The sequence below is a fragment of the Sparus aurata genome, chromosome 7, assembly GCF_900880675.1.
Source record: "Sparus aurata chromosome 7, fSpaAur1.1, whole genome shotgun sequence".
NCBI lineage: Eukaryota > Metazoa > Chordata > Actinopteri > Spariformes > Sparidae > Sparus > Sparus aurata.
This window is the reverse complement of record NC_044193.1, coordinates 16,450,295-16,462,698: the sequence shown is the minus strand read 5'-3', so window position 1 is coordinate 16,462,698 and position 12,404 is coordinate 16,450,295. Positions and strand designations below refer to the sequence as shown.

The following is a 12,404-nucleotide window of genomic DNA, read 5'->3' as shown; positions in this document are numbered from 1 at the left end:
ACAAAAGTGAAACAAAGTCTTGCAAAGGCTTTTATTTTTAAAAATACATTTATTCATATTGACATTGTTTTTTTCAAACTTTCCCATCAGCAAAAGCAAAACTATTAATTATACTAATTCCATGTTATGACTTATTTACAAAGCTTTCAGTCGCGTCCCTGAATTTATTTTTGTCTCCAGTGTTTCATGCAGGAATTGCATTGATTTTCATGTGACATGTCAAACTACTGTTTTTGCCATTTAATAACAAAACTCCAAGCTCAGTGAAATCAAACCAACAAATCCCAAATGATGCAAACTATTTCCAGCCGTGGTTTGGATGATAATTTTAAATTGAGAAATTCACTTCATGTTTTTTAAAAAAGCATAGATTTTTAAATTCAGAAAATACCCGTTTTAAATAGACCATAAACACTTAATTTGATCAACAACCTCGTAGTTATTTAGCCAAAGACATTACACTACACACATGCAAAAAATCCCTGCCGTATATTTATATACTTCAATGAACCAACAACCAACTAAATGATTTTTTAGAGCAGTGATGATCGAACCAAATTAATCACAGTCAATTAATTAACCTGAGCATCATATTTCTGGTTGGTAAAATTCATTTTCAAGATTCATAATCATTTTCTGTGATTTTAACTGGAAAAAACTCAAAGGAACGTTTGAAAGTGGTGTTGGTGGAGTCCACTGAGGTAGATGAAGACAAGCTGCTCTACACACGAATCAGCTCCCTGTCATTCGTTGTCTTTGGTCAAGTCATGTTGTTTTTATCTGGTGAATAACACCTGTGGACTTTAGTTTTACATTAAAACTAACAAAAATGAACTGAAATGATCAACAGAATATCAAGACTGCTACTAAAGTTGGCATGCTATCTAGCTAGCCCCAGCAGTCCAAGTCCTCTGTGCTAGCCGTGAGAGCCCACGGTTCATACTCCAGGAAATAGGACCGCTAGCTACATAGCTAACTGAGCTAAATAGGTAACCGCTACAGTGAGCGTTAGTTGGCGGTCACTCTCATGATAAGCTGCCCCCAATTTGTTTGGAGAATTAATTCAACAGGTGGCCAATTCTAACATATTGCAGCTTTGATGTGGGATAGTGCCATCAAGCACCTTAGGGAGAATTTAAGTAAAATGTTGGGGAAAGAGAGTCACTATAAACCTTTTGTTTCAATCATCCAGTGAAGAAATAAACCAGACTAGAGGCAGAATTAATCCAAGTGCTCAGGATGGATGATTGTGCTCTTCTTTTACCCTCACATGTCGTTTCTCCACTCGGGGTCCAGGATCTGCTGAACGACACTCTCAGCGGTTTCCACTGAAAGGAAGCGAGGCAGTTGATTTTAGCATCTTTTCGAAGTGTTCGTTTGAGGGGTAACCAATGAAAAATGAAGATATGTTTGTCACCTTTAGCCTCAATGCTGATGTAGAGGGCAGACAGTCTCATCACCATGTCCTCGTCGTCCTCTGCTGGAGTAAAACCAGTGTAGCCTCCTCCATCTTTACAGTACTGGATGAACCTGCAGATGAGCAGGAGGGAGAGAAAAACAACAAAGTTAACAAGGACTGCTCTCTTTAATTTAAAATACAATTTAAATGTATATAAATGTAAATATATATATATATATACATATATATATATATATATATATATATATATATATATATATATATATATATATATATATATATTCATGTTATACATACTGGGCCCAGGTCTCATCGGTGTCCAGCACTCTGGGGTTTCCCACCACAATCAGCAGGGCTTTAGCCCGAGTCACAGCCACGTTGAATCTCTGGACAAGAAAAGAGTGTGTCAAAATAATGTTTGCTGTATACACACACAGTGTACATGCGCATGTGTTTGTGCTGTGTACCTTCTCATTCTTGACAAAGCCGAGGTTGAACTGTTTATCTATCTCTGTGTAGTTGGGGCTGCTCCGAACTGTAGACACCATGATCACCCTCCTCTCCTGACCCTGGAACTCCTCCACAGATCCAACCTGACACACAAAAAGTCATATTCATACACTTAATACACTGCTTCTGTTGTGTGTTCACAATACTTATGTGTGATATATTTAGTCACCTTAAGGCCACCTATGTCCTTTAATGGAAAATGCTTTTTCCCAACTTTTTCGAGGGCCTTACGGATTTTCTGCACCTGTGTGACACCCAGAAAAAACAGACTCAACTTCTAATTGACATCTACTTACATGTTCCCCCTTCAACAGGTGTTCATGTGTTATTTGATCTAAGCAACCTGCAAGAACAGCAGGTTGTTGTAATCTTTGCATGAAGAGTTCATTCTGACCTGTTTCCTGTAGGGGGCGATGATGCCTATGTCACTGGGAGAGATGGTAGCCAGGCCCTTCTTGCCTTGTGTAGAAAGCAGTTTCTTCACATAGTCCATCAGCACCTCCACCTCCGCTATGTTGAAGAAAGATGGACTGCTGGCCTCACGCTCATCGACACCTGTCACACCATGGAAGATCACTGGGAAGTTCTGAGAGAAATGTTATAATTTATTTAGAATGTGAATACGATTAAGGAACATGTTTGTTTTTGTAATAATAATAATAACAATAATAATATATATATATATATATGTATATATATATATATATATACATAATTTTAGAGAATGACTTGTGTAGCAAGGAAGCAACTTAAGGTGGGGAAAACGTAACACAGTCAGTCAACGGTCTGTTTCCTGTTCCTGCAGAATTGACTTATCAAATGTATCGGTTTGCTTCAACACTGACTTCCTCAAAGACGAAACAGAAATCAATCGTACTTTTCTTTGTCAGTAACAATGAACACAGAATTTCATGGTCAGAAACTGTTAATTTTGTATAACTTTTCTTTAGAGATACATCTGTGAAATCATTAAATTAATGATAACCTAATTTCCCTTCATGTATTAACAAAGTTATCTATCTATCTATCTATCTATCTATCTATCTATCTATCTATCTATCCATCTATAACCCTATGGTTTAAGACACCTTTTTGCACTGTGAATTATGACCTGGCCTAACTATGAACCGTTTGACTTACTTTGATACAGTGCCCTCGCTGATTTATGTGGAAGTGTTTGTGCACAGTAGCCCTGTGTGCTCCCCGGACGCATGTCAGGTGTTGTGGGTACATCCAAGGCTGTCTGACCAGCTGGATATTGTTTTGGGAAAATCTTTGTCTGTGACTCTTTGTCAGTCTCTGCCAGGGTTTGCTTGGTGGATGAGGCCGTTCAGCTGAAATTGGTTAACTCTGTTTCCTCTTTGCTGTTAGCACTTTAATAAATTATACAAGACAACCTTCTGTAAATGATCTATTATTTGTTCACTTGTAAATAAGATATTATTTCCACCACAATTATCAAAATATCTGGCAATTTATTTTCTGTCAATGTTTTTGGTTCCGTTCTCTGTTTGTCTGCAGGAAAACTACAGACCCGATTTTCATGAAACTTGTCAGAGAGGTCTAACATGGGCCAAGTTATACCCATTAAACGTTGGAGCAGATCCAAGTCACACGTTGAATACACAAATACTTTTTTCTTTTGTCAACATTGAGAGATTGCAGGATTTTGGCCTTGGCAGAATGTCTTACATCTCAAAATCCAGCAGACAATCCAGCTCAACAATGACTAAACAAAGACAATCATCGGGCTAAACCTGGATGTGTTTGGACTTTCACAGAATGGCATTACAACCATTCAGAAAGCTAGAGCCTCATCTTCCAGGTCACTACATGTCTGCAAATAGTCTGTGTGTTTGAGGACTGCTGTTCAAGGTCACAGAAGGCTCAGTGACCAGGCCTTTAGATCAGATAAATCTCAAAATGTTCTTTTGTTAGCATTGCCAAGGCCTGTTTTTCTGTGAACACTGACTTCATATCAAACCTACTGTAGTGTGACGTACATTGGGCCCAAAGTGTACATTATGCATCTATGTTTACAAAACACAAGGTTTGGAAACAGATCAGCTTTTTGTGTCATGGCGTAATAGTACATCTCTGCACACTACAACTTTCTCCTTGGATCGATGGGACAATTTCTTTGACCCGTAGCAGCAAGAGGCTTCAAGCCCCACTCGTCGACACGCTCACACTACTAAGGGGATGGCAACTTTCTGGGCTCTGTTTAGAGGTGGGTCTATCACATATATGCTTGGCAGTCTGTTGAGCATTACCTCATTTTGTTGCAAGGTTCTATGCACTGAACGTCACTGTGCTCCCTTTGGGACCTGAGTGTGGGCTCCTCTGAGGGCCACGGTTAATAACTGTCAGTCAGTTACCTTTGAAAGAGAACTTGAGGGCAGGCAATGAGACTGTAGGACCTTCGAGGAGTAGGCACCCCATAATGAAGTACCTCACTCATTCTATCAGATAACTGTATTTACCTCTGTCACCTCAAGTTTTCTCTGTAGTTTGTGTGTGCTGAAAGAAGTACCATTACCTTCTTCGGGAGGTATTCCCAACTGCAGTAGGAGTTGCGTAAATATTCGTCTGCGCAGACCTGCAGCTCTCCGTCATAGAAGAGATCGTTGGGAACCTTCAGGATGGCAGGGTGAGACCTGAAAAGGACAGAAACCAATGAAAACAGATTAGAAGATAGGGATAATCAGACAACTCATTTCTGTCAAGGAGTCAACTATATCCATCTCTACTACCACACCTGTAGTTGTGCAGCAGTTTGGTGACAAAGCAGTTGTTGTACTCGTCCTCATTCTTCTGGTACAGGGGGAAATCATTCATCATTCGCTCCAAGAGGGACACTCCTGCAGACAGCAAAAATACACAAACAAGCAGAGCAGACTTTGTTTTCAGAACTATGTATGTTCAGTTATCCACAAACTATACTTTCATAAACAGGACACTGTGTATATTGAGTATGTCTGTACTCACCCATGCCGAATTTTATCGCAAATGGGGATCTGAGAATGGGTCCGAGCTGCTTGGGGTCTCCAGCCAGAACCACCTGACCAGACTCTGCACACAGCAGCCCTTTGGTCCAGAGATAACAAAGTCAAACCAACAAATAAAACAAGTTCACTATAATTACAGAAATAACTGTTTGTTTTCTTTACCTGCCAGTGGGACCAAACATTCGGTCTCCACGGCGTGTCCTGCCTCGTCCACAAATATGTGAGTGAAATGACCTTCAGGGATGTCTCCTGTGACCAACCTGCAGAGATCAGAGGGTGCAAACACGTTAGCAAACTTACTCAGAGAGTAAAACTGACTGGTGAAGAGCAGCTTTTTTCATAGTGGCGTGCAGGTGAGCAAACTGTTGTCTCAGAGTCATTCACTACCTTCCAGCGGTTAACAGAGTGGTGACCATGATCCTGTACTGCATCAGCTTCTCTTTTGCGGGAAACTCGTAACACTCCCCTACCAGGTTAGAGCATTTCTGTGAAAGCACCACAGTGTCCATGTACACAAAACTTAGTGCAACAGTAGCGAACACGTCAAGTGTAGCAGTGTTGCAGCAAAAAAGCAAGTGCATACGGGTGGATCAGTTACTTTGTGCATCAAAGAAAAGCTTCAAATCTCAAACATACCCTCGTTTTGAATTCCTCAGGGACTAAATTTGGGTCCCGGCTGCTGGCGTACATGCGAAACACTTTATGCTCATCCACGTGATCCAGAATCTTCTTGCAGAGTAGATCGGCAGCGCTGTTGGAGGGAGCACAGGCGAGGATATGGCAAGAGGCCTGGTTCTTCTCTATCTGCTTGATGGCCTCCACCACAGTCACAGTTTTGCCTGAACAGAACCATTAGAATAATTCTCTCCCAACTTACTTTGCTTAAAGATCAAAGTTATATGCTTGCACTTGCGTTACCTGTTCCAGGCGGGCCAAACACCAGGTAGGGGGCAGGTTTGGACGAGCCAGCTACGATGTGCTGTACAGCGCGATACTGCTCTGGGTTTCTCTCCAGCTTTGAGTCAAACAGCCTATAGAGTGGAGGACAGAGGATGAGACGTATGATCTTAGTGCTGAGTTACAGGTGGAGAAATCGTGTTTGCATGCAAAGCAAAGCACGTACTCTCAACAGGTAACAAAAGTACCTGGTTTTGGGCCAGCACAGATTCAGTAACATTGTTTATTTTGTAATCAGTCCATTGAAAAGCTCTTAAAATGCTTCCATTATAAGCTATTTAATGCAGTGGAATTACATAATTTAGTTCTGACATAAATCAGTGATCCATGAAGTATGCAAAAGGAACTGCCTTTAAAACAAAGATATAGACAGTCTATATGTATGCATGTCTAACCTGAGCTGAGGAAGCTCAGTTTGCTGAGAGGAGAGGGGTGCAGCAGGGAACAACACCTCTCCCAGCCCGCATGTAGTTGCCATCTCTGCTGCTCTGTGCTGAACACGCACAGTCAGGCGGTTGACAGTGAACTCAATATTGAACTTCATGCCATCTACAAAACGAGCCAGCAATCTGCAAATAAATACAGAACAAAAACTGTGTGAATCTCATATACTAACAAACGTGGAAAATACTGATCAAACAAATATTTTTTATTTAAATAATTGCATCTTGGTGTGAGGGGTTGTTCTTACTCTGAGCTGAAGCCGAGTTTGACACTGTCGAGCTGCACGCTGTGGACGTAGCCACGGTATTTCACTTTTTTTTCTCCGGCGGGATACGCCAACAGCGAATCCCCTCGCAGCACAGAGGGGCGGTTCTCAGACACACCAGGGACCTGGCAGGTAAATATGTGGCATTGTTAATCAAAATAATTAAAAACGTGTCAGAGAGCACTTGTCTTTTTGCTTTTCCGATAATTCGAGCACATGTTGACCTCTAGAACAAGAAGTTTCTTGTCTCGGTCTCTGGTCATGGTGGCCTCTGCTCTGTCATTGTTGGGGATGTTGTATCTCTTGATGTCCACCTCCATCTGTTGCTCCTCCAGATACAGCAGCAGCTGAAACTTCTCAGAGTAGTTCTTCCAGGTTAAGGGACTTTCCAGCAAGACCCTTCTGAAAAGATCAAGGAAAAGAAGCAAATTATAAGGCAGTGTATATGCTGCAGAACAGATGCTGCTCTTTTTCCCATCGTTTCCCATCTCTGCCAGTCCTCAGGGGGAGGCATAACAGGGATCGCCTGGAGAGCATTGTGTGCTTGGTCGTAGTCTGTGTGTGTATCTGTTCAGTTATTCTCCAACCTTGGAGCTTTGCTTTGTTTTCCCCTGACCTTGCCTGTTTCGGGGCTGTTGATTCTTACCTGCTCCTTGACAGATTTGTTTGCCTTATTGGACTGCCTTATTTCACCAATTCCATAAGCCTTGTGTTCATTGCCTTTTTGCAATAAATTCATTAAACTTCTTCTGGTCTGCTTCCTGTGTCTGCATGTGGGTCCTTCCTTCTGTTTTTCCCTTACCTTTTATGCACAAGAGAGACACTTCTGACACCACAAACTGACCTGTCATGAACCCAGCTTTCCTTGATGAACTGTATGACCTGATTTCTGATATCATTTTGGATAAAAGGTTATTGGCAGATAGATTTTTGTGAGGGAGACAGAGGGACAGCTCTGTCTTTATGCTGATTTCAGACTGCGAGCTGTCAGACTTTACTCAAGCCTGCTAGCATCCAACCCACCAGCTTCCTGTCTGCACCTTGGCCTCCAAAGCAGCTCTTCACATCGGGTCGTCCTCCCAACCACCCTCCAGAGCTGCACCGTCCTCCAGCCTTGCCTCCTCATCCCCCTGCAGACCTGCTCCATTCAACCGTCCTGACCACAGGCCGTCTGCCTGAGGTCGCCAGTCAATTTCTGTCATGTCCACAGGGGATTCCCTGCTCAATTCCTCAGCTCCCAGGACACTTACCCCTGACTCCTGACCTCTGCCTTCCTCACCATTCCAATAAGGCATTTCCAGCAAACAGCTGTGCTAAACACAAGTCTTTCCTTAGTCTGTAGAAGTTCAGTTTTAGGCCTTCGTCAGTTTTAAAAACTGACATCCATAGAAACATTAAATCTAATCTTGAACAGCATCATCAGATTAATTCCAAAGGTGATTTGTAGTGATCCAGTGAAGTTGGACATTGAATTAAATTATTTGGTGTAATCTTTACTGCCAGGGAGGTGGTTTGGATGGAAAGGGGATAAAAAACATAGGACTTTTACGTCTTCTCTGTGGTTAGTTATAAGCAACATAAGCACTGGCAGAGGTTGGGAAAAGACCATGTGTCAGGTTAAAATGAACCGTTCCGTCTCATGTTTCAAGTCACTGCTGATCATCTTTGTTTTAAACCAAGACAACCATAAGAAGTTTAATTTGGCAGTAGTCGCTAAAAGCAAATATTGCATGCAAAATCCATTTTTTGCAGAAAAGAAACTAAATATCTTGTCAATAAGTATCCAGTTGTAAAAGATACAATAATTACCCACATTTTCTGCATTATGCTGATAGAAAACAAATCTGGTTGGCATTAAGTTTTCCTCAAAATCTGTTTGCTGTTGCCAATTAATTATATATAAACGTAATTGTTACTGGCTTTAATGTAATATATAAAACACATTCAACATGTATGCAAAACCCACAAGTGAGGTTAGGCTTTCCACACAAGCTGAACTGGACATTGCAAACTGAACTGAATATACCTTTGATCACGGAAGAAAGCAGATTGCTTCAGTGAGTTGATGAGCTCGTCCATGTATGTTGGTATTCGATACTGTTTTAGTTCAACCACGTTTTTGAGCCGCAGCACTGACAGCCTGGTAAAAGAAGAAAACTTTTTTTAAAAAGTTGGATTAATCACATTTCAATTTTTAAACACATGCTGCGTGTTTGACAGTGCACTGAGTGAACAGTGATACCCTTCAGGTGGCTGTCCATCCACAATCGTGCAATACACTTCAGGGGTCCAGGCAGGGAGGGTGCGAGGCTTGTAGGGCGCGATAGGTGCCAGCTCCCGACCTAAGGCAGTTATACACTTTGCCTCAATATAGCGCACAATGTGGAATGCAGTGGAGGACTGCAGGTCTGGTTTGAATTCAAAGGCCAGTGTAGCTGGATAGAATCCAACCAAAGTGCAGCTGAAGGTAACCTGGATTTCATAGCTTTCACCTGAGAAAAGATCAAAAACAGGTAATGACGTCTGTTGTGTCCATGAATTCTCTCTCAGTAGAGCAAACATGGCGTCATGACATTTACATCACCTGGTTTTAGACACAGGGGGTTTGTCTTGGTCACTTTGCGCTCATCGTGCAGACTGAAGTACTTGAGGAAGTGCAGCGGGGTGTAGTAGGTGAAATACACAGGTTCTGTCCCAGTGTTTTCCACTTTCAGATTAACAACGCTCTGTTTCAAAAAGAGAAGGAAAAACATAGCTTAACATCTGTGCCATAAGCATCACTGGGTTTATATGATTCGGCAGATGATAATTGGGGGACACCGGGGAACATTAGTACCTCACACTCCTCCACAAACAAGGAAAGTTTCCCATTCTCGAAGTGCTGGTCGGAGTCAATGCGGATTCCATTTTTGTCAGAGATGAACTGAGTTCTGTGGGTGCAAAAAATTGACTGAATCCTGTTGTTGTGATCCTGGACTTGGAATTAATTCAGCCTTTTTGTCCACAAAGCTAAACTGAACTCCAGTTTCCTTTTTCATCGAGTTGGCGAAAAAATGATTAAAGGTGTTTGACAGTACAGACAAACTGCTTCATAGTAACAAGATGAGGGGTTATAACAAACAGAAAAGGCTCTTAAGAGGATGAAGATTATGTCACCTGTCTTTCTTCAGTGTTTGCATCAGAAGACCAGCCAGTTTTCTCCGGGCTCGAACTCCAGTCACTGCTTCATCTCCGGAGGTGACGGCCTGTGCTGCGTCAGGACTGGCAGCTCCACTCTGGGCTGGCTCTGGCTGACGGCCCCTGGGTGAATGCCACTGGTCCACGTAAAGATCTCTGACCTGTGCAGAAGAAATATCAATTTCATCTTTGTTCCACTATCAGGTAGCTGATATCTGTTCTTTTATTATACTTTATTGGCAGCAGATATAATGATATCCTCCCCTGTTTTAAATATAAAATGCATCTAAATATAAAAGCATCCTTTGTTTTTAATTACAAAAGTACTACAATGATGTTTAACAACATACTTTAATTATCTTAATTAAACCCTCAAGTAATATTAAGGCAAAAAGGATTGCTTGTTCAGCTTGCCAGTCTGCCACCTGCTGCCAGAAGGACACAACAACACGACAGCACCAAAATAAATGTCATGTCTTCCTCCACAGATGCAACAAAAGTTAATTTCCCTGCCAAGACATCTGGTTTTGTGACACTTCCCTGTCCTAACACAAACACAACTTCTGCAAGTCACTGGGGCTTATGACAAAAGCGTGTTTTGAAAAAGACACATGGCTGCTGCTGCATCAAAACATTATATCTGATTATGTGTTTAAATCCCTAAAATTTTGGCATCAAAACTTAATATTTTTTGGCATTAGAATTGGCATTTTAGTGCAATTTTGGCACCCGCCACATTTTGTGTGTGCAACACCAATGTCGTTAATATAAATCCAAGGTCTGGTACAGTCATACACAGTACATTACTTCAAAATCATGTTATAAGTTGGAAAACTTGATGTTAACATGCATGTAACACTGTGATACTACTGAAGATACAAAGTGCAAAAAAAAAGGGATTTACACTGTACCATCAAAATGATTTTTGTTTTTTAAAGGTAAAACGGTAACATAATGTTGTTTTAAATATTCATCAAACCTGTAACCAATATCGAAAATGACAGATTTGTATTCATACACATTTTAGATCTGACCTACAGTGCAGGGTGTCATGTGATCACCAGTCCAACAGGCTCCAGACCACACCTACACCTATCTACCAGTTATTTATAGTGGTCAGATGTGTCATAGACTTTAACCCCATAAACTCTCTTTAACTGGATCTTTAAATGACAATTATCTATGAAATTTTTTTTTTTTTAAAAAGACACCTGTTTCTCCCCTTCATACTGTATTTGTACTGATATATACATTGATCTCGACAAATGATGCTGATGAAAGTCAAAGCTTGCACACCAGCTTCGCATTATCACTTCGCAAAAGCTGTAAATAGGGCTGAACAGCCTCAGGTGCCCTGAAGTACAAGGTGGAAGTGCATACCGTGGGGTTGAAGCGAATAGTGTCTCTTCGTCTTGTTATTTTTTTGGACGTCTTCAGGGCATAGAGGACTGAGCCGAAGTTTGGGTCTTTGGTTCCTGGAATCCTAAAATAAACACACACAAAAAAATAAATGAATAACAAAAATATTAAAATATTAAAAATAAATTAATAATAATAACAATGAAAGATCAATTTCCTGCATAATATAAAACCAACCCACCTCGACCTGAACTCTGTGTTGTAAATGTCTCTCAGCTCAAGTCTGTCTGTAACGGATTCACGATTTGTCTCCTTCAGAAACTCAAAGAACTCGAGTCCAATCTGACAGCGTGAACTTAAAGTCCTATTAACCATGATTAAAGATGGATATGATCGAAGTTATTTAAAAAAAATGAAAACCTTCGGGCTACTAGGCTGTACACGGATGTCGCTCATCAACAGTGTATTTGCATCTCGGAGGACGTCCCGGTGACTTCGGCTCCCTTTCTACTCCCGGACAACCGACAGGGGCGGTGTCTCTCTGTCCGTCTGGGTCCTTAAGCTGCTGCACTGAGAGAAGTCGAGCTCGGATATTTAAAGCAGGCGCACCCACGCAGGGTGTCAGGCCGGAGAAACGAAACTTAACGAGTTGAAACAGTATCCCAAAAGACGAGCGAAGCAAGCGAAACTGCAAGATATAAAACCTCGTGATTCTGATGAGTCAGCTCAGCAACAATAAATGTTTTCCTTTGCATGACAAGTCATTTTAGTCTGTATTATCCGTAGAGCCGTCCAAACATCACAGATGCGGTGATATGAGCTACATTATTGTTACTTACTGATAATGATTACAATAACATAATTCGTAAGACTGATAATAATTACAACAATAATAGTAAAATGTATCATAATAAAATAAGATATAGTAGATAGTAAGATATATAATACTAATTATAATGATGATGAAAATTCTAATAATAATGATGGTAATTATCATAGTGATAACTGTTATGATAAAGGACTCCTCTCACCCTTTAAGCAGAAAGTCGAGTCCATTGAGATAGTGTCACTCTAACTTGATGCAAGTGCCAAAAACCATTTAGATTCACAGCAGTGACTTTGTGCCATATTTCACATGTTTTGTTATTTGGTCTCAGATTGCCAAACAAGTTGCAGAGAATGCGTCCCCTTGTGCAAAATGGGGGCCCCCATGGATCGTAGGGCCCTACGCACAGCGCGGGTTCTGCGTGTAAGGAGGGGCAGC

General features: G+C 41.2%; 1 protein-coding gene across 1 annotated transcript; it reads right to left on the bottom strand.

Moving 5' to 3' along the window:
• Positions 1–17: 17 nt before the first annotated feature.
• Positions 18–11,667, bottom strand: LOC115584900 (putative helicase mov-10-B.2). Its single transcript, XM_030422793.1, has 23 exons — positions 11,382–11,667; positions 11,162–11,264; positions 9,761–9,942; positions 9,441–9,534; positions 9,189–9,330; positions 8,847–9,096; positions 8,631–8,744; positions 6,829–7,006; positions 6,587–6,729; positions 6,291–6,464; positions 5,857–5,969; positions 5,575–5,777; positions 5,326–5,423; positions 5,101–5,198; positions 4,919–5,017; positions 4,689–4,791; positions 4,470–4,587; positions 2,325–2,516; positions 2,100–2,174; positions 1,888–2,013; positions 1,718–1,806; positions 1,418–1,530; positions 18–1,328 (listed from the first exon to the last, which is right to left on the bottom strand). Exons 1-23 carry the CDS (start codon positions 11,513–11,515, stop codon positions 1,267–1,269), a joined length of 3,003 nt encoding a protein of 1,000 aa, XP_030278653.1. The 5' UTR covers positions 11,516–11,667; the 3' UTR covers positions 18–1,266.
• Positions 11,668–12,404: the final 737 nt, after the last annotated feature.

Excerpts from the sequence above, each read along its gene's own strand:
- LOC115584900 (XM_030422793.1), bottom strand. The coding sequence starts at position 11,515 with ATGGTTAATAGGACTTTAAGTTCACGCTGTCAGATTGGACTCGAGTTC. Across the intron at positions 11,265-11,381 it reads AACACAGAGTTCAGGTCGAG|GATTCCAGGAACCAAAGACC; the intron begins GTGGGTTGGTTT and ends TGTTTATTTTAG. Across the intron at positions 5,424-5,574 it reads CTGAGGAATTCAAAACGAGG|AAATGCTCTAACCTGGTAGG; the intron begins GTATGTTTGAGA and ends GTGCTTTCACAG.